This window comes from Colletotrichum orchidophilum (genome assembly GCF_001831195.1).
Source record: "Colletotrichum orchidophilum strain IMI 309357 chromosome Unknown Scaffold_52.1, whole genome shotgun sequence".
Lineage (NCBI taxonomy): Eukaryota > Fungi > Ascomycota > Sordariomycetes > Glomerellales > Glomerellaceae > Colletotrichum > Colletotrichum orchidophilum.
Window position 1 is genome coordinate 236,712 of NW_019173008.1, and position 16,199 is coordinate 252,910.

At 56.3% G+C, this 16,199-nt stretch overlaps 4 protein-coding genes across 4 annotated transcripts; all 4 read left to right on the forward strand.

Annotated features, from left to right (window-relative positions):
- Positions 1-391: 391 nt before the first annotated feature.
- CORC01_06819 (Snf7 family protein) lies at positions 392-1,245 on the forward strand (the record flags this gene model as incomplete). The annotated part of the gene is made up of 4 exons (XM_022618458.1): positions 392-578; positions 640-844; positions 900-1,105; positions 1,166-1,245. 4 exons carry the CDS (start codon positions 392-394, stop codon positions 1,243-1,245), a joined length of 678 nt encoding a protein of 225 aa, XP_022475108.1.
- A 176-nt stretch (positions 1,246-1,421) lies between these two features.
- CORC01_06820 (uncharacterized protein) lies at positions 1,422-2,083 on the forward strand (the record flags this gene model as incomplete). The annotated part of the gene is made up of 2 exons (XM_022618459.1): positions 1,422-1,536; positions 1,815-2,083. The coding sequence occupies 2 exons, from the start codon at positions 1,422-1,424 to the stop codon at positions 2,081-2,083; spliced, it is 384 nt and encodes a 127-aa protein (XP_022475109.1).
- Positions 2,084-3,113: 1,030 nt separating this feature from the next.
- CORC01_06821 (uncharacterized protein) lies at positions 3,114-3,317 on the forward strand (the record flags this gene model as incomplete). Its single annotated transcript, XM_022618460.1, has 1 exon — positions 3,114-3,317. The coding sequence occupies one exon, from the start codon at positions 3,114-3,116 to the stop codon at positions 3,315-3,317; it is 204 nt and encodes a 67-aa protein (XP_022475110.1).
- Positions 3,318-5,520: 2,203 nt separating this feature from the next.
- On the forward strand, positions 5,521-15,532 carry CORC01_06822 (uncharacterized protein; the record flags this gene model as incomplete). The annotated part of the gene is made up of 5 exons (XM_022618461.1): positions 5,521-5,644; positions 5,706-6,343; positions 6,617-14,176; positions 14,265-14,774; positions 14,846-15,532. The coding sequence occupies 5 exons, from the start codon at positions 5,521-5,523 to the stop codon at positions 15,530-15,532; spliced, it is 9,519 nt and encodes a 3,172-aa protein (XP_022475111.1).
- Between the last annotated feature and the right edge of the window lie 667 nt (positions 15,533-16,199).

Below are 16,199 nucleotides of genomic sequence, written 5' to 3' on the forward strand. Positions count from 1 at the left end.
ACGGTATCGCTAAGCCAGTCGGGAGCTTGCATCAAACCTACCTACCTAGTACCGACTATCTGCCTGGTTCTATCTCTCAGCCTTCTATCTATCAACTGGGCGACAACTCGACTTGAAAGAGCCGCGGAATTTCGTCGCATGATACCAAGTTACTGGCAATTCCGCCTATCAGTACGCATTCGCTAAATTTGCGGATCGTTGACGACGACGAGTGCCCGCTTGCTTCCCGTTTCGGTACCCCGCCATCAAACTTCGGTTGAGTGCCACGCAACCCCGGAATACGGCTGCCTTCGAGCGATCGCTGCCTGCGCACAACCTTATAAACGACCGGAATACTTTCTATCTGCTCAGCTCGTTTTCGAAGTTCACCGAAACCTAAACAAATCTCATCATGTCTGGCGTCTGGGGCTGGTTTGGCGGCGGCGGCGGCGGTGCCAAGAAGAAGAATGATGCTAAAGATGCAATCCTCGGCCTCCGGGTCCAGCTTGATATGCTGCAAAAGAGAGAGAAACATCTTCAGACCCTGATGGATGAGCAAGACACTATTGCAAGGAAGAATGTCAGCACAAACAAGAACGGTAAGTTATCTGGTCAAACGAAGGTCACCGGGGAATGGATCCTGACGAGACATCGTGATAGCCGCGAAGGCTGCCTTGCGTCGCAAGAAGGGCCACGAACACAGCCTTGAGCAGACGATTTCTCAAATTACGACACTCGAGTCCCAAATCAACGCTATCGAGTCGGCGAACATCAACCGCGAGACGCTGTTGGCGATGGAGAAGGCTGGCCAGGCCATGAAGGGAATCCATGGCAAGCTCACAGTTGACAAGGTGGACCAGACAATGTACGTCCCCGAGTTTGAAGCAAGTATGAAGGAACGATACTGACTACAAAAATAGGGAGGATCTCCGCGAACAGAATGCGCTTAGCGAGGAAATCGTCAACGCTATCACAACGGGCCAGACCGACAACATCATCGATGAGGATCTGGAAGATGAGCTTGATCAAATGCAACAGGAGGCTTTGGACGAGCAAATGGTGGGCACTGGCACGGTACCGGTATCAGATCGCGTCCATCAAATGCCTGCCGCGGCGAACGGACCAAGTAAGGAATCTCCTCCCTCCAAGACTGTGAAAAAGACGAGATACTAATGAGACAAACCAGTCAAAGGCAAGGCGCAAGCTGCCGAAGAGGATGACGAGGAGGCCGAGCTGCGCAAGTTGCAGGCGGAGATGGCTATGTAATGGTGTTGGGTGTGAGGCGATCCTGCGGGGATGGCCGAGAACGATGGCATAGCATTCCTGGTTCGGGATGGAGCTTCTAGAGGCTTGCATGAGAATTGCGGCGCAACGGGATAAGCAAGTCGGACTTCACAGCTGCCAGAGAAGTGGATACTGCACGCCACACTCGACACACGAACATGCTCACCACTGACATCGACGACGACGATGACGACGACAACTTCGAAGCGGCCCTCGTTCACATGTTTCTCAGCTACCTGCCCTTCTTTCTCAGACTTGTCTACTGGCGTTGGCGTTTTGGGTTACGTGGTTGCCATTCGATTGGAATCTCGCGGTTGTGGAGGCTGATGGGAGGGAGTTTGACGAGCTTTTCTGGTTTGCTGGAGTGGCGCTTTTTACAGTCTGCAAGTACTACGTACACCTCACTTTTTTCATAGAAGATATATTGATTGTTGTTGAGAAGCTATGGCGAGTGCGTCACGGGGCTCCGTATGCAACGTGCTCGCTGGCGCCTCTCTCTTCGTGAAGGGCTACTTGCGGACTAATGCGTTGGAAATGCTACTGTAATGCAGCGGTATCAAGTCCGGTGAGCAAACGGGTGAGACTGTCTCGCCGGCCCATCGGAGGTACCAAGTTCTCTGTCTCAAGGGCCCCACCTGACCGGGACCGGGACAGGAGCCAGCTCTCACGTGTCTCGGCACACCGCCAGTCGCCAGAAGTGACCGATCGCGAGCCGGAGTGCTCAGGGCCCACGATCACTCTCCCACGGTGCGGTGTTGAGGTAGCGGGCGTCGATGTTGCGGAGGACTCGGCTGCCTCTCCCGACTCGAGTCACGACTAGCTATCTGTATTGTAGTGTATAGACCGGATCCTTGAAGCGAATCCGGCTTGTGGGCTCGATCATCGTAAGAGATCAAATGAGGCTTTCTTACACCGTCAATGCAAGCTCGGAGAGCGGGCACCCGGAACCCTCTATTTTGTCTTGTGGATGGAGGCGTCAAAAATTGGGGCGGTTGGGCTGCTAGGAGAGCCTTCGAAAGCCCAGGACGCTGAGGGCAGAAAGCGCTGGAAGAGTGGATTCTTTTTTGAGATGCTTTGGAAGTATTTCCCGACATGCTCATTGCCAATTAGCCGCGATATTGGCAGGTGACGGGGACACCGATACATGCTTCCTATCGGGCTCCACCATCGTTGATTATTCGAGCACCTAAGAGCAGGCTTCTCAAAGACGGAACCTTGAAATGCGTCTACTTAAGAGTAAAGCCTCAAGGTCGGTCGTTGGTTGTTCTACAAGGGTACCGGACTTACATCAGGGGAGGCAGGCATCAATGGCCGCGGTGGGCCAGGGCCACAGGTGTTGGCGCCTGTTCAAACCCTGCACACCGAAGTTCCCAGCGGTGAGGTAGCACTGTAGCAGCATCTTTCCCAACCCGCTGGCTGTGACGTGACAGCGATCAGTGCTTCCTTCCGGAAGGAAATGAAACCATATTCCTGGCAAAAGCTCGGGTTAGATGCCAACTCAGCTTTCTTCACTTTCTTTTCCGCCTCCCTGCAAACATTTCATGGATGGGAGCCCTTTCGCATAAACAACAAAACAATCGACGATCATCGACATAAGCCATGTCCACCACACTTCTGCGCCGGTTGTAGTCCACGACGTCAATCAACAGCTGGCTTCACTTATGACCATGTACCTGACAGTTATTTGACGTTCCTGGTAATATCAATATACGAATCAGCCTCGGAATCGCGATGGCTTCCCACTCAACCTCGATGTCTCGTCTCGTCATCCCAGCTGTTGCCAACTTGTTCTCCCCATCGGCCATCGGTCATCGATCATCGGTCATCAGGTCCGCCCAATACCACCAGCCATGCTCTTTGCCGTCCTCTCGGCGCCCAACCGCCGACTCGTGCGTGGCCCATCGATTCTTCCTACTGTGCCCAGTGGCATGTCGTCGGACCAAGTCGGGTTCTCGCAGGGCACCAATCGCACCGGCGGCATCACTGCAGCGGAGCACAACCTATTGACGCACCTGCTCGGGCCAGACTGGGCTACTGCACCTCTCAGACACTGACCTCGGGAGGAGCCATGCCATGTCATCCCGTCCCATCCCATATCGACATCGGCCCAACCTCCGCTAACCTCACCAACTTATTCTCACCAAACCTTTCGCCCGAACACTCCATTTCACCGTTGCATACGGATAGATGACACAGCAGATAGTCCCACGGAAACACCGTTGCTTACATGGTCACGACAATGCTGAGTTCCTCGAATCGCACGTCCAAATCTCTCCTTATGTCCTCGCAGACAGCCGAATCACAAAGCCCGCTACAAGCCGTCACCCAACCCAACCCCACCACTCCTCTGCTGGTGCCACTGTCGCTGTCACTGCAGTCACATCCGCCCCTCCCGCCAGCCGTCGTCCGGACCTTTGCTGCATGGATCTTCAGAGACGAGCCTCAGCCAGGCGAGCCACGTTGCACCTCGCTGACCGGGGGTTTAATGGCTGATGAGAAACAAACTGCTCTCGTCCACCATTGACATACCAGCCGCCGGTGAGCGTATGTGGAAGCAGATTTTCAGTCAGCAGGTGCACCAGCATAACGTCTCTAGACGCCGTCTAACTGTATCTGGCCAACCCGCGGCTTCTCCCTTGTCCACCCTCGAAAAACACGAATGGCGGAAAGAAGGTTAGGTGTACCCTCCCTTATGGTCCAGGAACTTCTCTTCCATCGGCAATCGTTTCCTTTTGTCTCGACAGGCACGTTGAGGACCTGTGCTTACAAGGATATGCCTGGCTCTAGTGGACCGGCCCATCGACCTTCCCTGCTCCGATTGCCCGATTCGTGCGAGTGCACTGGGCCAGAAATCAACGACCAGCGCAGCCAGCAATTATTAGCTCACAGTCGCTGAGTGGAGGGATGCTTGACACTTGTGACTTGACACCTCATCGAACCCAAAAAAAATTCCCTCGTTTTCAGAAGAATCTTGGAGACCCTAAGCCACTCTGAGCCCTCTTGGCCCAAGCATCCTACGTCCGTTCAACCTCTTCAGTACCACTCACCCATCATCGACGGCTGAGGATTTTGGTTGGACAGGCATTGTACGTTGGTCTCGGGATGTCCTAGTCTCTGATAGAGTCTCGTCGCAAAGGCTGGCCCAGGTGCTTCTATTCCCCATAGCCTACGCATCAATATTGGCTTCTGTGGGCAAATGTCAAGCGACGGGCTCATCCCATGCAATGGACTTGAACGGCATGGCGTTTGGAGTATGTGATCTTGAGGCCCAGGTTCGGCCCTACGAAACTACCAAAAGGGATAAGACCAGAAAAAGTAAACCACATATCCTGGGAAAAAATCATCGACATTCATGCCCGGCCTCGTTGAGCCCGTGCCGTTATACGGGTTGGCCGGTCGCTTCCAATCGCATCGTCGTTGGGCCGCCATCAACCCTCCTCCATGTCTCCTTGTCCGTCTGATGTCCCAACTCCAGGTCCGTTTCTCTGCCTTGCCTCTAGTCACATCATTTTTCACATCACTCAAGCTCCCGAGTCCCAGAAGCCGCCGTCCCCAGTCCAACCCAATTGCGACGTGGCGCCAGTGGTTCTCCCGCCTCACTTGAGCCAATGGCTCTCAAGCAAGCACGACAGTGATCACTTGGGTTCCGAGACTGCCAGAATTTGTCTCCGGTCGTGGGGACAGCGTGGGGTAAGCCTGCGTCAGGGACCCCTTACTCCCGCACCTTGAACCCTGCCACCGGCCAGTGATGCTTGTGATGTTTGGCACTGCTAGGAAAGCTCCCCCCTGCCACTCGAGAATCTACTTTTCTTCCCACAGCTTAGCCCAATTGTGTCTTCCCAGGATTGCCATAGTCGGGACGCATCTCGTCACTCTTGGTCCCTTATTTCCCAGCTCTATCCATTGTAAAGCCGAGACAAGAAACCTGTTGCTTCCTTGTCATAACTGCCCCATTGCACTTTTGTCTGTTGTTTATACCACAACACTGTCTCACAGGCGACAAGATACCTCTCTATACATCCTTTCGAGTCTCGCGATACCAGCCCAAGAGACTAGAACTTCTTAATTCGGCTTGGGCACCGCACTACAACAAGAATATTGAGAACTTGTCAAAAAAAAAAAAAAAACTCCCAATCTCATCTCTCGCCAAAGACAGCCGTCCACGTGCGCCACAAACAACATCAGACCATCTTCCCGGATCAGCATTGATCAGCTTATGCGAAACAAGGACCCCCATAATCAACAAGTCCCGGAAGCATGAATTCGAAAGAACCAGTCGACTACTGCCCCTACCGGCAGAACCTTGATTGGAGCCATGTCCAAACCCAAGACTTCTCCAACGTCAAGTATTTCCAACCATCAGATTCGGAACTGGAAAATGGTAAGTCACGTTAGATTGCGCTTTGAATATCGCATTGCCGCCTAACCCCCTCATCTTACAGAAGGCGACGTATATGCCAATGGCGTGACGTATCCCTCACAACCTGCACAGGGCAGCAGCAGCAGCAAAAAGAGCAAGAAGAAGACCAAGAAGGACAAGAAGCCGGAGCAACATACTTTTGATGAGCCACTGGCTGCCACCCCTGAACTTCCCACACCAGAACCGCCTCAAGATAACGGTTTAGCCGAATACGAGTGGCCGACAACAAAAAAGGACAAGAAGAAGAAAAAGAAGGGCAAAAAGGAGGAAGCTTTTACCCCCGCGCCTCCCCCGCCGCCGCCTCCCCATCCCGTCGAACCTGAGCCCGAACCGGAAGCTGAAATTGAGCCTGAGCCTGAGCTTTTGCCTGAACCGATAAAAGAGGAAGAACTCGTTGCAGAGGAGGCACCTGTGCCTCCGACGAAGACGAAAGAATCCTCAAAAAAGGACAAGAAGGACAAGAAGAAAGAAAAGAAGAAGAAAAAGGGCAAGAGTGGGAAAGACGCCGGACCAGAGCCAGTTGAGAGCTCAAGATCGATTCCCCCTCCGCCGCCTCCACCCCCAGTAGAGGACGCAAAGCCGCCAAAGATGGAGAATGCCCCCGCTGTGCTTCCCGAGGCTGCCATTGAGGCCGAGGAGCAACCACCAGCTGTTGAGGCGGTAGCTGAGCCCGCAGCTGACCGGAGTCTCGATGACTCCGAGGACGCAGAAAAGCTGTCTGTGGACATCTCGCCAGCGGCCGTCGACATCGTTGCTGAAGCAACGGAGTCTGCAGCCGCCAACACCGATGGAGCTGCTGCTGCTGAAGCTCCTGCTGAAGTTCCTGCTGAAGCCCCTGCTGCCGCGCTGGAGGAAGACAGCCAAGACATCATGGACGATGGCCCAGCCGTGGATGACGCCTTGGCTGCCAAACTAGTAGAAGCGACATCTGAGGTAGCAGGAGCAGCGCCTGAAGCTCTCGCCGAGGAGGTCCCAGCTGACGAGTCCTCGGCACCGGAAATAGAGCCCGTTGTAGCGGAGCCTCAAGCTGAGAACACACCACCGACCGAACCTGTTACCGGGGCTCCCGAGGCCCAGGCGGAAGCTGAATCGGAAAAGGAGGCGAATGACAAGCCTGAAGATCCTACCGACACGCCTACCGAGACAGCCCCCGAGCCAGCGGCGGAGATTCCAGTAGATGCCAAACTCGAGGAGTTCGAAGATGGAGCACTGGCTCCCACAACCGAGGCAGTCGACGAAGACAAGCCTGAGGAGTCTGCACTACCAGATCGAGCTCCTGACGCCCCCGCTGATACGGAACCTGAGGGTTCTGCACCGACAGAGGAGCCCGCCAGTGACCCTTCAGCAGAACCTGCTTCGGAAGAGACTGAGGCAGTGGTGGATGCCTCATTTGAAGTCGAGTCGGAAAATGCTGCTCCCGTCGTGGAAGAGGCAGCTGGTGACGCTCCAGCTGAAACACAGTCCGACGAAACCGCACCAGCTCAGGAAGAGCCAGCCGCAGAAGCCTCAGCAGAAGTTTCGGGTCCTGCAGATGAGCCAGTCGCCGAGACCCCCGAGGAGTCGAAGCCAGAGGACACCGCAACCGTAGAGCTTGCGGTAGAAGCGCCAATTGACTCCGAGCCTGCAGAGGAGACTCCAAGTGAGCCAGCTGCTGAGACCTCGGAGGAGTCTGCGGCAGATGTTACTGCCGATGCTCCAGTAGAAGCCAAGGCGGGAGAGTCCGCGCCCGCAGACGAACCGGCAGCTGCCGAAGTCAAGCCTGAGGAGCCCGCCACTGAGGAGGCACCTACAGAGGGTTTGCCCGAAGAATCTGCCGCTCCTGATGCTCCTGCGGCCGAAGAGATTTCCGAGGCCAAGACCGAAGATGCCCCCTCCACAGAAGCACCGGTTGCCGAAGCCGCGGTTGACGAAGTAACGGATGAACTAGCCCCAGCTGAGTCTTCAGTTGAGCCTCCAATCGAGATTGTAGAAGAGCCGAATTCTCAGGAGTCAATGCTGGAGAAGGCATCAGATGAGTCTGCGTCGACAGAAGCAACTTCAGTCCCATCAGAAATCGCATCTGAGGTCGTCAAGGAGGCCGAAACAGACGACCCTACCCAAATAGATGCTGATGCCACCAATGCCGCCGATGCCGCCGATGCTCCACCTGATGTAGCTGCAGATACTCCGGCAGCTGAGGAAGCGGTACTGCCAGAAGATGTCTCCGTAGGAACTGCAGTCGAGACACCAGCTGTGGAGGATGCCACTGAATCCACAATTGTCGAGACGGACTCCTCTTCAGATGATGCTGCGAAGCCCGAAGAGGCCGAGACAGCTCCTGGCGCCTCGGAGGAAGCACCACACCCTGACGCTCCGGTCGGCGCACCCGAGTCTGCGGAGGTCCCGGCTGAGACGACAGACGCTCTCGCCGAAGAAGCTGAAAGTGAAGATCCTGCTTCCACTGAGCCAGCAGAGGTCAAGGAAGAGGCAGCACCTGGCGAGGCCGAATCCGCGGCAACACCCGAGGATGCAGTGGCTGCCGATGCAGCTGCTGAAGAGTCAAAGCCTGACGACGCCACGGCAGAGGCAGACCCAGCAGCATCTCAAGAGGAAGGTCCTGCGGCTGGTGAAGACGCACCAGCTCCAGTTGATGCAGATAACAAGCCTGCTGAGCCCATCGCTGCAACCGAAGTAGCCGAAGAGCAGCCTATCACGGCAGACGAGGAAGCCGACTCAGCAGGTCAAACAGCAGAAGCCGAGGCCGACCCAGCAGCCGCTGAAGCTGCCGAGGCAACGGTCGAAGCAGAAGCTGATCCTGCGGATGCGTCTGAGCCTGCCGCTGAGACCACAAAGACTGACGATACCGAGCCTCCCAAGGAAGTTGAGCCTGAAGTGGACACTGAAGCCTCCAAGGAGGCTGAAGTCGAGACTCCCACGGAGGCTGCAGAGAATGGCGAACACCCCAAAGAGACAGAGCCCGAAGTCACGGGTGAAGCAACGCCTGACTCTCCTGAGACGACCGAAGTCATTGCCAATGAGACAAGAGAGACCGAGCTTGCCTCTGCTCAGGACGAATCTGCTGCTCCCAAGGAAGAGGACGGTCCTCCAGCGGAATCTGAGATGGAGGCTCCGGAGACTGCGAAGGCGGAAGAAGTTGAAGCTGCGAACGCCGAACCGTATGCTCCTGAGGTGGCCGAAGCTGAAGCTGAAGCCTCCGAGGAAGCTGCCACAGAGACTGCGCCGGACGCTGCTGCTCCAGAAGCTGATCCTGTTACGGCTCCCGATGTCGATGCCGAGAACGAATCTGCTACAGTACCTGTGTCAGGGATTGAAGCTCCTGCTGAAGCCGCTGCGGAAACTTCTCCCGAGGATACTCCTGAAGTCGCTCCTGAGGCTACTTCTGAAGAAGCCCCTGAAGTTGAACCCGAGACAGCGGCAGCTGAAGTTGAAGCTGATGTCACTGAGGAAGCTAAAGCTGAGGTTGCTGCTGAGCCTGACATTGCTCCTGAGGCTACACCAGCCGAAGCCGATTCTACTACAGCCGAGCCCATGGCACCAAAGGAGGAAGAAGTTGCCACCACACCAGAGGATAATCCAGAGGAAACTCCAGAGGACACCAAGAAAGCCGATGTCGAAATCCAAGACGCCACTGCTGCAGACGATACAGTTGTCTCAACTGAAGGTATGGACTGTTACGAAATCATTAGTGACGGCAAAGAATTCAATTTCACCGTGGCCTCTCTCTCCCCCGGAACCAAGGATACTAAAGAAGAAACAGAACATGCGACTGAGGCCGAAGCCAAGCCCGAGGACGTGAAGCCCGAAGAGACAATTCCTGATCCTATCCTGGAAGAGCCAGTTGCCGCCGTCGTCGAAGTTGAGAACGAGCCAGAAGCTCCCGAGGAGACCCCAGCCGAGACACCGGCAGATGTCGCTGAGATCGAAGCCATTCCTGAGGAGTCAAAGACCGATGTCGTCGAGACCGAAGCTGCATCAGAGGCCGAGGATTTCACCCCCACTACTGACGATGCCAAAGAGAACGCCGCCGACCCAGAGCCCGAGGTCGCCGCGGAGACCACGGTCGCGGAACCAGAGGCAACTACTGTAGATGAGGATTCTCAGCCTGAATCCTCGGCTGAGGCAGAATCGGCATCAACTCCTGAGGCCAACGACACCACCCCGGCTGCAGACCCGGCCCCAGAGACCAATGAACCTGAGGTGGAGACCGCTGTAGATGCAGACGGACAAGAGCCTGAGCCACCAACTGAGGGAGCTGCAGAGCCTGATGCCGAGGTCGTCACCGAACCTTCTGCTCCTGCGTCGGATGAAGCTGTTCAGGAGGAGACTGCAGAGACGGTCACAGATGCTGCCAACGCTCAACTCGAGAATGATGCTGCTTCTGAGCCTGAAGCTCAGCCCGAGGAGCCCGGGGCGGCTGATGTCGATGAGCCCGCGCTCGAACCAGAGGCTGTCACAGATGACAAGGAACTGGACGACAAGGTCGAGAGCGATGCTGAGGCCAAGGAGTCTGAGGCCAAGGATGCTGAGGCTAAGGATGCTGAACCTGAAGCACCAGCCGCAGAGCCTGAGGTCGAGACGGCGCAGGCTAATACAGCGCCCGCGGCGGAGGAAATCAAGGAGGCTGATCCTGAGCCAAGCGTCGAGCAAGTAGACGCCGAAGCTGCGGCTGTTCTTGAAGCTTCTCCTGACGCGCAAGAAGTCGAGCCTGCTGCTGAAGAGGCCAAGGAGTCTGAGCCTTCGGCTGAAGCTGAGACCGTCGCTGAAGCAGAGCCTGCTGCCGATTCCAAAGATCCCGAGCCTGTCGCGGCCGAGACAGAGGAGGCAGCGCCGGTTGTGGAGACGGCAGCTGAGGAGGTCAGGGACGCTGATGCTGAGCCTGCCGCCGAGACTGCCGAGTCTCAGCCCGCTGTGGAAGCTGAGCCAGCTTCTGATGTCGAGGAGGCGGGGCTCGAGACCGATGCCGCTGCTGAAGCGGGAGTCAAGGAACCTGAGGCTGATGCTGCCCCTGAAGTAGAGGATGCTCTCGAGGCAGAGGCTGCTCCCGACGCAGAGGCTGCTCCCGACGCAGAGGCTGCTCCCGACGCAGAGGCTGCTCCCGACGCAGAAGCTGCGCCTGAAGTCGAAGCTATCGTTGAGGCACCTGAGCCTGCACCTGCACCTCCTGCTGAGGAAGCTGAAGCTCCCGAAGCCGAGGTAGAAGTGGCAGAACTAAAAGAAATAGAGCCTGCTGCTGAGGTGGATACTGCTGCAGAGGCGGCCGACTCTGCACCTGAGTCTGAATCCAAAGAGTCGGAGCCCGAGCCCGACTCGGCCGATGCCGTTCCAGCTGAAGGCGCTCCCGACATTGCCGAAGTGGTTCCAGAGCCAGAGGCTCCGGCAGCGACTGAGGAAGCCAAAGAACCTGAAACGGCCTCTGAGGAAGTTGCTGCGGCAGAAGAAGTCAACGACTCTGAGTCCCAAGCTGAAGTCGTCGAAGAGGCGAGCGATGCTGCCGCTGAGCCATCTACCGTTCCAGCAGAGGCCGTTCCGGAAGCCGAGGTGGCGCAATCCGACCCACCCGCTGCAGCTGGAGAACCGGACGAGATGGATCCTGCGCCCGAAGTCAAGGAAGCGGAGGCGGAAGCGAAGGCGGCCACTGAGCCACCTTCGGAAGAGACAAAGGAGCCTGAACTCGCTGAAGTTGTAGAAGAGGCGATTCACGCTGCCGCAATTGTGGATGCACCGGCGCCAGAACCCGAGCCTGCTCAGGAGACGGAGGTACCGGAAGCCGCCGAAGTAGCGGCCGCAGCCGAATCAGTTGAAGAGTCTCCGCCTGCTGAAGAGCCCGCACCAGCTGAAGAGCCCGTCCCAGCTGAGGAGCCCGCACCGGCTGAGGACCCTGTACCAGCTGAGCCAGAAGTACCAGTCGAATCACCTACTTCTGCTGAAGATCCTGCGCCTGCTGAGCCAGAAGCGCCTGCTGAGCCAGCTGTAGAGCCTGTATCAGTGGAAGAGCCTGCAGCGGCTGAGGAGTCTGCAGCGGCTGAGGAGTCTGCAGCGGCTGAGGAGCCCGCACCGGCCGAGCCAGATGAGTCTTCTGAAGCAGCTGTAGAGTCTGTACCAGTTGGAGAGCCTGTTGCCGCTGAACCGGAACCACCAGCCGAACCAGTCGAAGAGCCTGCACCTGCTGAGCCAGAGCCGCCGGCCGAGGCAGATATTGAAGCGCCCGCGGCGGCTGAGACTGAAGAGCCCACAGCAGAAGTTGCAGCATCTGCAGCGGTGGTTGCCGCCGCCGCAGTAGCTACGGGAGCAGCGGTGGCGATGGCAGTAGAGGGCAAGCAGACGCGGTCTTTGGATGCTGAGGAAAGCAAGGATACGGTGGGACCGATTGCCTCTGATGCAAGAGAGGCAGATAAATCAGGTGAGACTTCCCCTCCTTCCTCTAATCCCGATTCCCCCGATGGAGAGGCACGGGAAGGACAGGATGGCCAAGATCCCAAGGACATCGAACCGGAATCCGTCGCGGAGCCTGTCGAGAGCGACACACCGGAACCGGAATATTTGGAACCTTTGGATGACGAGACGGCAACACCCGCTGAATCTACCGGAGGGGAAGCCCTGGAAGATCCAGCTGCTGAGGTTCAGGAGAGCCAAGATCCGGTTGAGGAGGAACCTGCCGTTGAGGAAGCGGCCCTACCGCCGTCAGATGATCCATTACCCGTCGCTGATGAAGCATCAACACCACCTTCTGCCGAAGATCTTTGCCCCGATGAAACCGAATCGCCAGCTCAAGGCGCTACAGAAGTCACTGCAGACGAAACGCCGATTGAGCAGCATTCGGAGGAATCGGAGGAACCGGGCCCGGTAGAGAACACCACTGTCGAGACTGAGCCTACCGAACCAGAATCCGATATACTTGCAAAAGAGGGATCCATTGATGAAGAACCTGCTCCCGCAGATATGCCATCAGAGGATGCAATTCCCGCAGAAGAGGCAGAAGAGGCCGAACCTGCCCCTGAAGAGTCGATTTCAACTCCGCCAGATGAAGCAGGCACCGAGGAGCCCACCTCAGCAGAAACTTCACCTGAAGATCCTGCAGCAGAAAATTCGGCCATGGAGGAGCCAATCTCTGAAGACACCCTTGCGGCCGAGGCTATTCCCGAGACAGCAGTAGAAGAGCCTTCACCCGTCGACACCAGCCCTGAAGAAGCCTTTGTACCAGAGGAAGCCATTCCCGCAGAGCCTGAGCAAGTCGAAGACTCATCAAGAGAGATCGAGGCCGCTGCCGAAGAGGCCCCAGAAGATCCAGTGCAAGTGGAACCAACTTCAGAAGACGCAGTCTCCGCGGGAGCTGAACCCGATCAGCCTGCTTCGCCTGAAGAAGAGGAAGCAGAGCCAGAGGAGCCAGACCAGACGCTAGAGGTTCCAGCCGAACCTGTTTCTGAAGCAGCAATCTCTGAAGAGCCTACTACTGAGCTTGCATCAGAAGTGATCCCCGAAGAGCCCGTCATGGAGGATGCCCCTGCTGAAGACTCGACGCTTGAGCAGCCCGCAACAGCGGAGTCGGCACCTTCGGACAATGCTGCCCCTGAAGCCACACAAGAAGACCCTGCAGCGACTGAGGTATCTCCTGAAGAGTGCGCGGTTCCGGGGCCAGTAACTGAGGAGCCCGCCGGCCCTTCGCCAATAGAGGCTGAGGAACCTTTCGAAGAGACACCAGCTGCTACCGATGTATCCGCCCCAGAGCCTCTTGTCAACCCTGAAGACGCTTATGAAGACACTGCTGCAGAGCAACCTGCTGAGCCCGAGGCAGCCAAGGAGCAATCCACGGAAGATCCTTCACCGAGTCCAGAGGCGGGTGACGGTGGGCCTGAGGAAGCAGCACAGATACTGGGAGACAACACGGAGCCTGTCGACAATGACGACTCAATTGACGAGGACACACTCATCACAGGAGTTGCTGCCACTGGTGTTGCTGCTATAGCGGGCTTAGTTACTGTCAATGCTTTCAACAACTCGGACGACGATGCTCCGGCTAGGGACGCTCCTGATACTACTGCAGCAGATTCCATGTCACGTCGCAGCTCATCAGACAAATTGACGCAGACTTTGGAGAACATTTCGATTCCAGGCGCAATCACCATGGCGGAACAAAAGGACTCAGATGTGGACGCCAACTTCAGCCCCGTACAGCGAGATGGATTCTCGGACTCTGGAACGCAAACAGACAGCTCGGTATGGGGGTTCCGGCCCTCGACCCCCGCCATGGTTCTCCCCGAGCTTTCCATGTCGCCGGTCGCCAAGGACAGGGCAAGAGCCCTCAGACGGCAGCGCAAGGTCTCTATCAAGCAAGCAGAAGAACTTGTGGCGGCTGCTGTAGTGATCTACGCCACAGCTGAAGCCCTTCGTCTACCACTGAGTCCAACATCACAGAGCAGCTCGCAACTTGTCAAGGCAATGCCCAGCTGGGAGCAGCAAATTAAGCTGAAACCGAAAAGAGCCTTTTTCTCGAGGGTTCTACCTGGCCTTCTTTCCAGACGCAGGAGTACTACCACTACGGGAGCGGATCAAACTAGCAGATTTGATACTAACTATTTTACAGAAAAGAAGGAAGCAGACCGCGAGAGGCACCGGCGACGACGCCATTCCTCGACCCATCATCCTGCATCATTCAGCAGCCGTAGCCGAGGCGAGAACGAGAGCAGAGAACATGAAAGTATCAGACGTCATTCGCACACGTCACATCACTCAAGTCGACGACACCAAAGCGACAGCGAGCGGTCTGTCCGATCCGGCGACTCTGTCCCTCGGACCCCGCCAGGTCATTCCCAGAGACCAGACAGCGGTTACTCTGGGAGCCCTCAGGAAATTTCCCAGCACCGTCGTCGCAGCGATCGTGGCGAAGGGGGTGGACGCAGCGAGCACAGTGAGAGGACAGAGAAAAGCGGGAGAAGTGGGCGAAGCCACCACCGCACTGAGCGAACGCCTGAGGAGCAGGCTGCTCATGATCGACGCAAAGAGGAACATGACCGACGCAAAGAGGAACATGACCGACGCAAAGAGGAACGTGACCGACGCAAGGAGGAACTACGACTTCCCAAAGAGAAAGAGCGTGAACAAGATGCCGAGTATAACAGGGATAGTTATAGGCACCGCGAGAAGAAACACGATCATGAACGCCAGCGTGAGCGAAACCCTGAGAACGAGAAAAGAGAGCGTTCGCGTCACAAGGGCAAAGAGCCCGAGACAATCGCCAAGCCCGAGGAGACGCCCGAACGCAGCCATCGCCGCTCTCGTCGTCACAGCACCTCTGAGCATCACCGCCCGGACCTCACTCTCAGCAAGAGAGAATCCATGGAGCCTACACCAGAGAAGCCCAGGAGATTCTTCAGTGTCAGGAATGCCGAAGGTACGACTGGATCCAAATTCCCTGCCCAGGACCCCCCAGCGCCGGCCGCAGCAAAGGATTACATGCCAATGGATTACGATGCAGGACGCCAAGAGTCTACGCCAACACGCGACGCTCTCAGACGATCAAGCACAACGCGGGTCAAGCACAGGCACAGAGATAGATCTGAAGGCGGCGGCGGTGCCAAATTGCAAAAGGCCCGCGAAGACGTCACCGAAGAAGCTCACAAGGCTGCCGAGAAGGCTGGACGGGCTGCTGCAAGGACTAAGAGGACTGAAACCGAGAGGGCCGAGACAGCCGAGAGCGCTGATAAGCCTAGGTCGAAGCACTCGGACGACTCTCGGCGCCGCGCCCGCAAGGAGGCGAGGAAGGATGTCGAGAAGGACAAAGAGAGGGAGAGGGAGAGGGAGAAGGACAAGTCAAAGGGGATCAAGGGCGTGTTCAAGCGGCTCTTTAACTAATGACTTGCGTGTGTGTAATGATTCTATGACGACGATTGTACGCGGACTATGTGTTTTACGGAAAGAGGATTAGACTGCATGATTTCCGAGTTTTATGATTATTTGGGAGAGGCACCGTGGAAAAGGCTGGATGAACTCATATTTTACTGTTTAATCGCTTCACGAATAATGTATCTGGGGAACGAATTTCAAATGTCTGATGAGCGCTGGTTACTGAATTTACGCCTCGTGCACGTCTTTGAATCGTGCGAGCAAGTGTTGTTTGGCAGCGGTTGCTAATCAAGTAAAAAGCCGCGGATAGGACGGATGGTAGAAAGTTGGGACGCGCCGTGGTCACTTGACGAACATGACCTTTTGTGAGTCGCTCGTCGCTTTTTTTCGAGAGAATCCCGGGTTGGGTTCGTTGCTTTCGCAATGGTCGGTTGACATGTAGTCTCCATTCGTTGGGGCCATGCGGGATGTGGGTTCTGAATGTGGGGTTTCCATTTGCCCGGTAGTAATCCCCAGCCGAGTGAGATGGTGGAACTACAACTCACCCCGCGCTAAGCGTGGCTTTTGCTGTTAAGCTGAAGTTCTGAACTATTGAAGTTGAGTTTTAACGTAAAATGGGCAATCGAAACTATTGAACATTTTTGATTTGACTATCTGGCTTGGATTCAATATTATA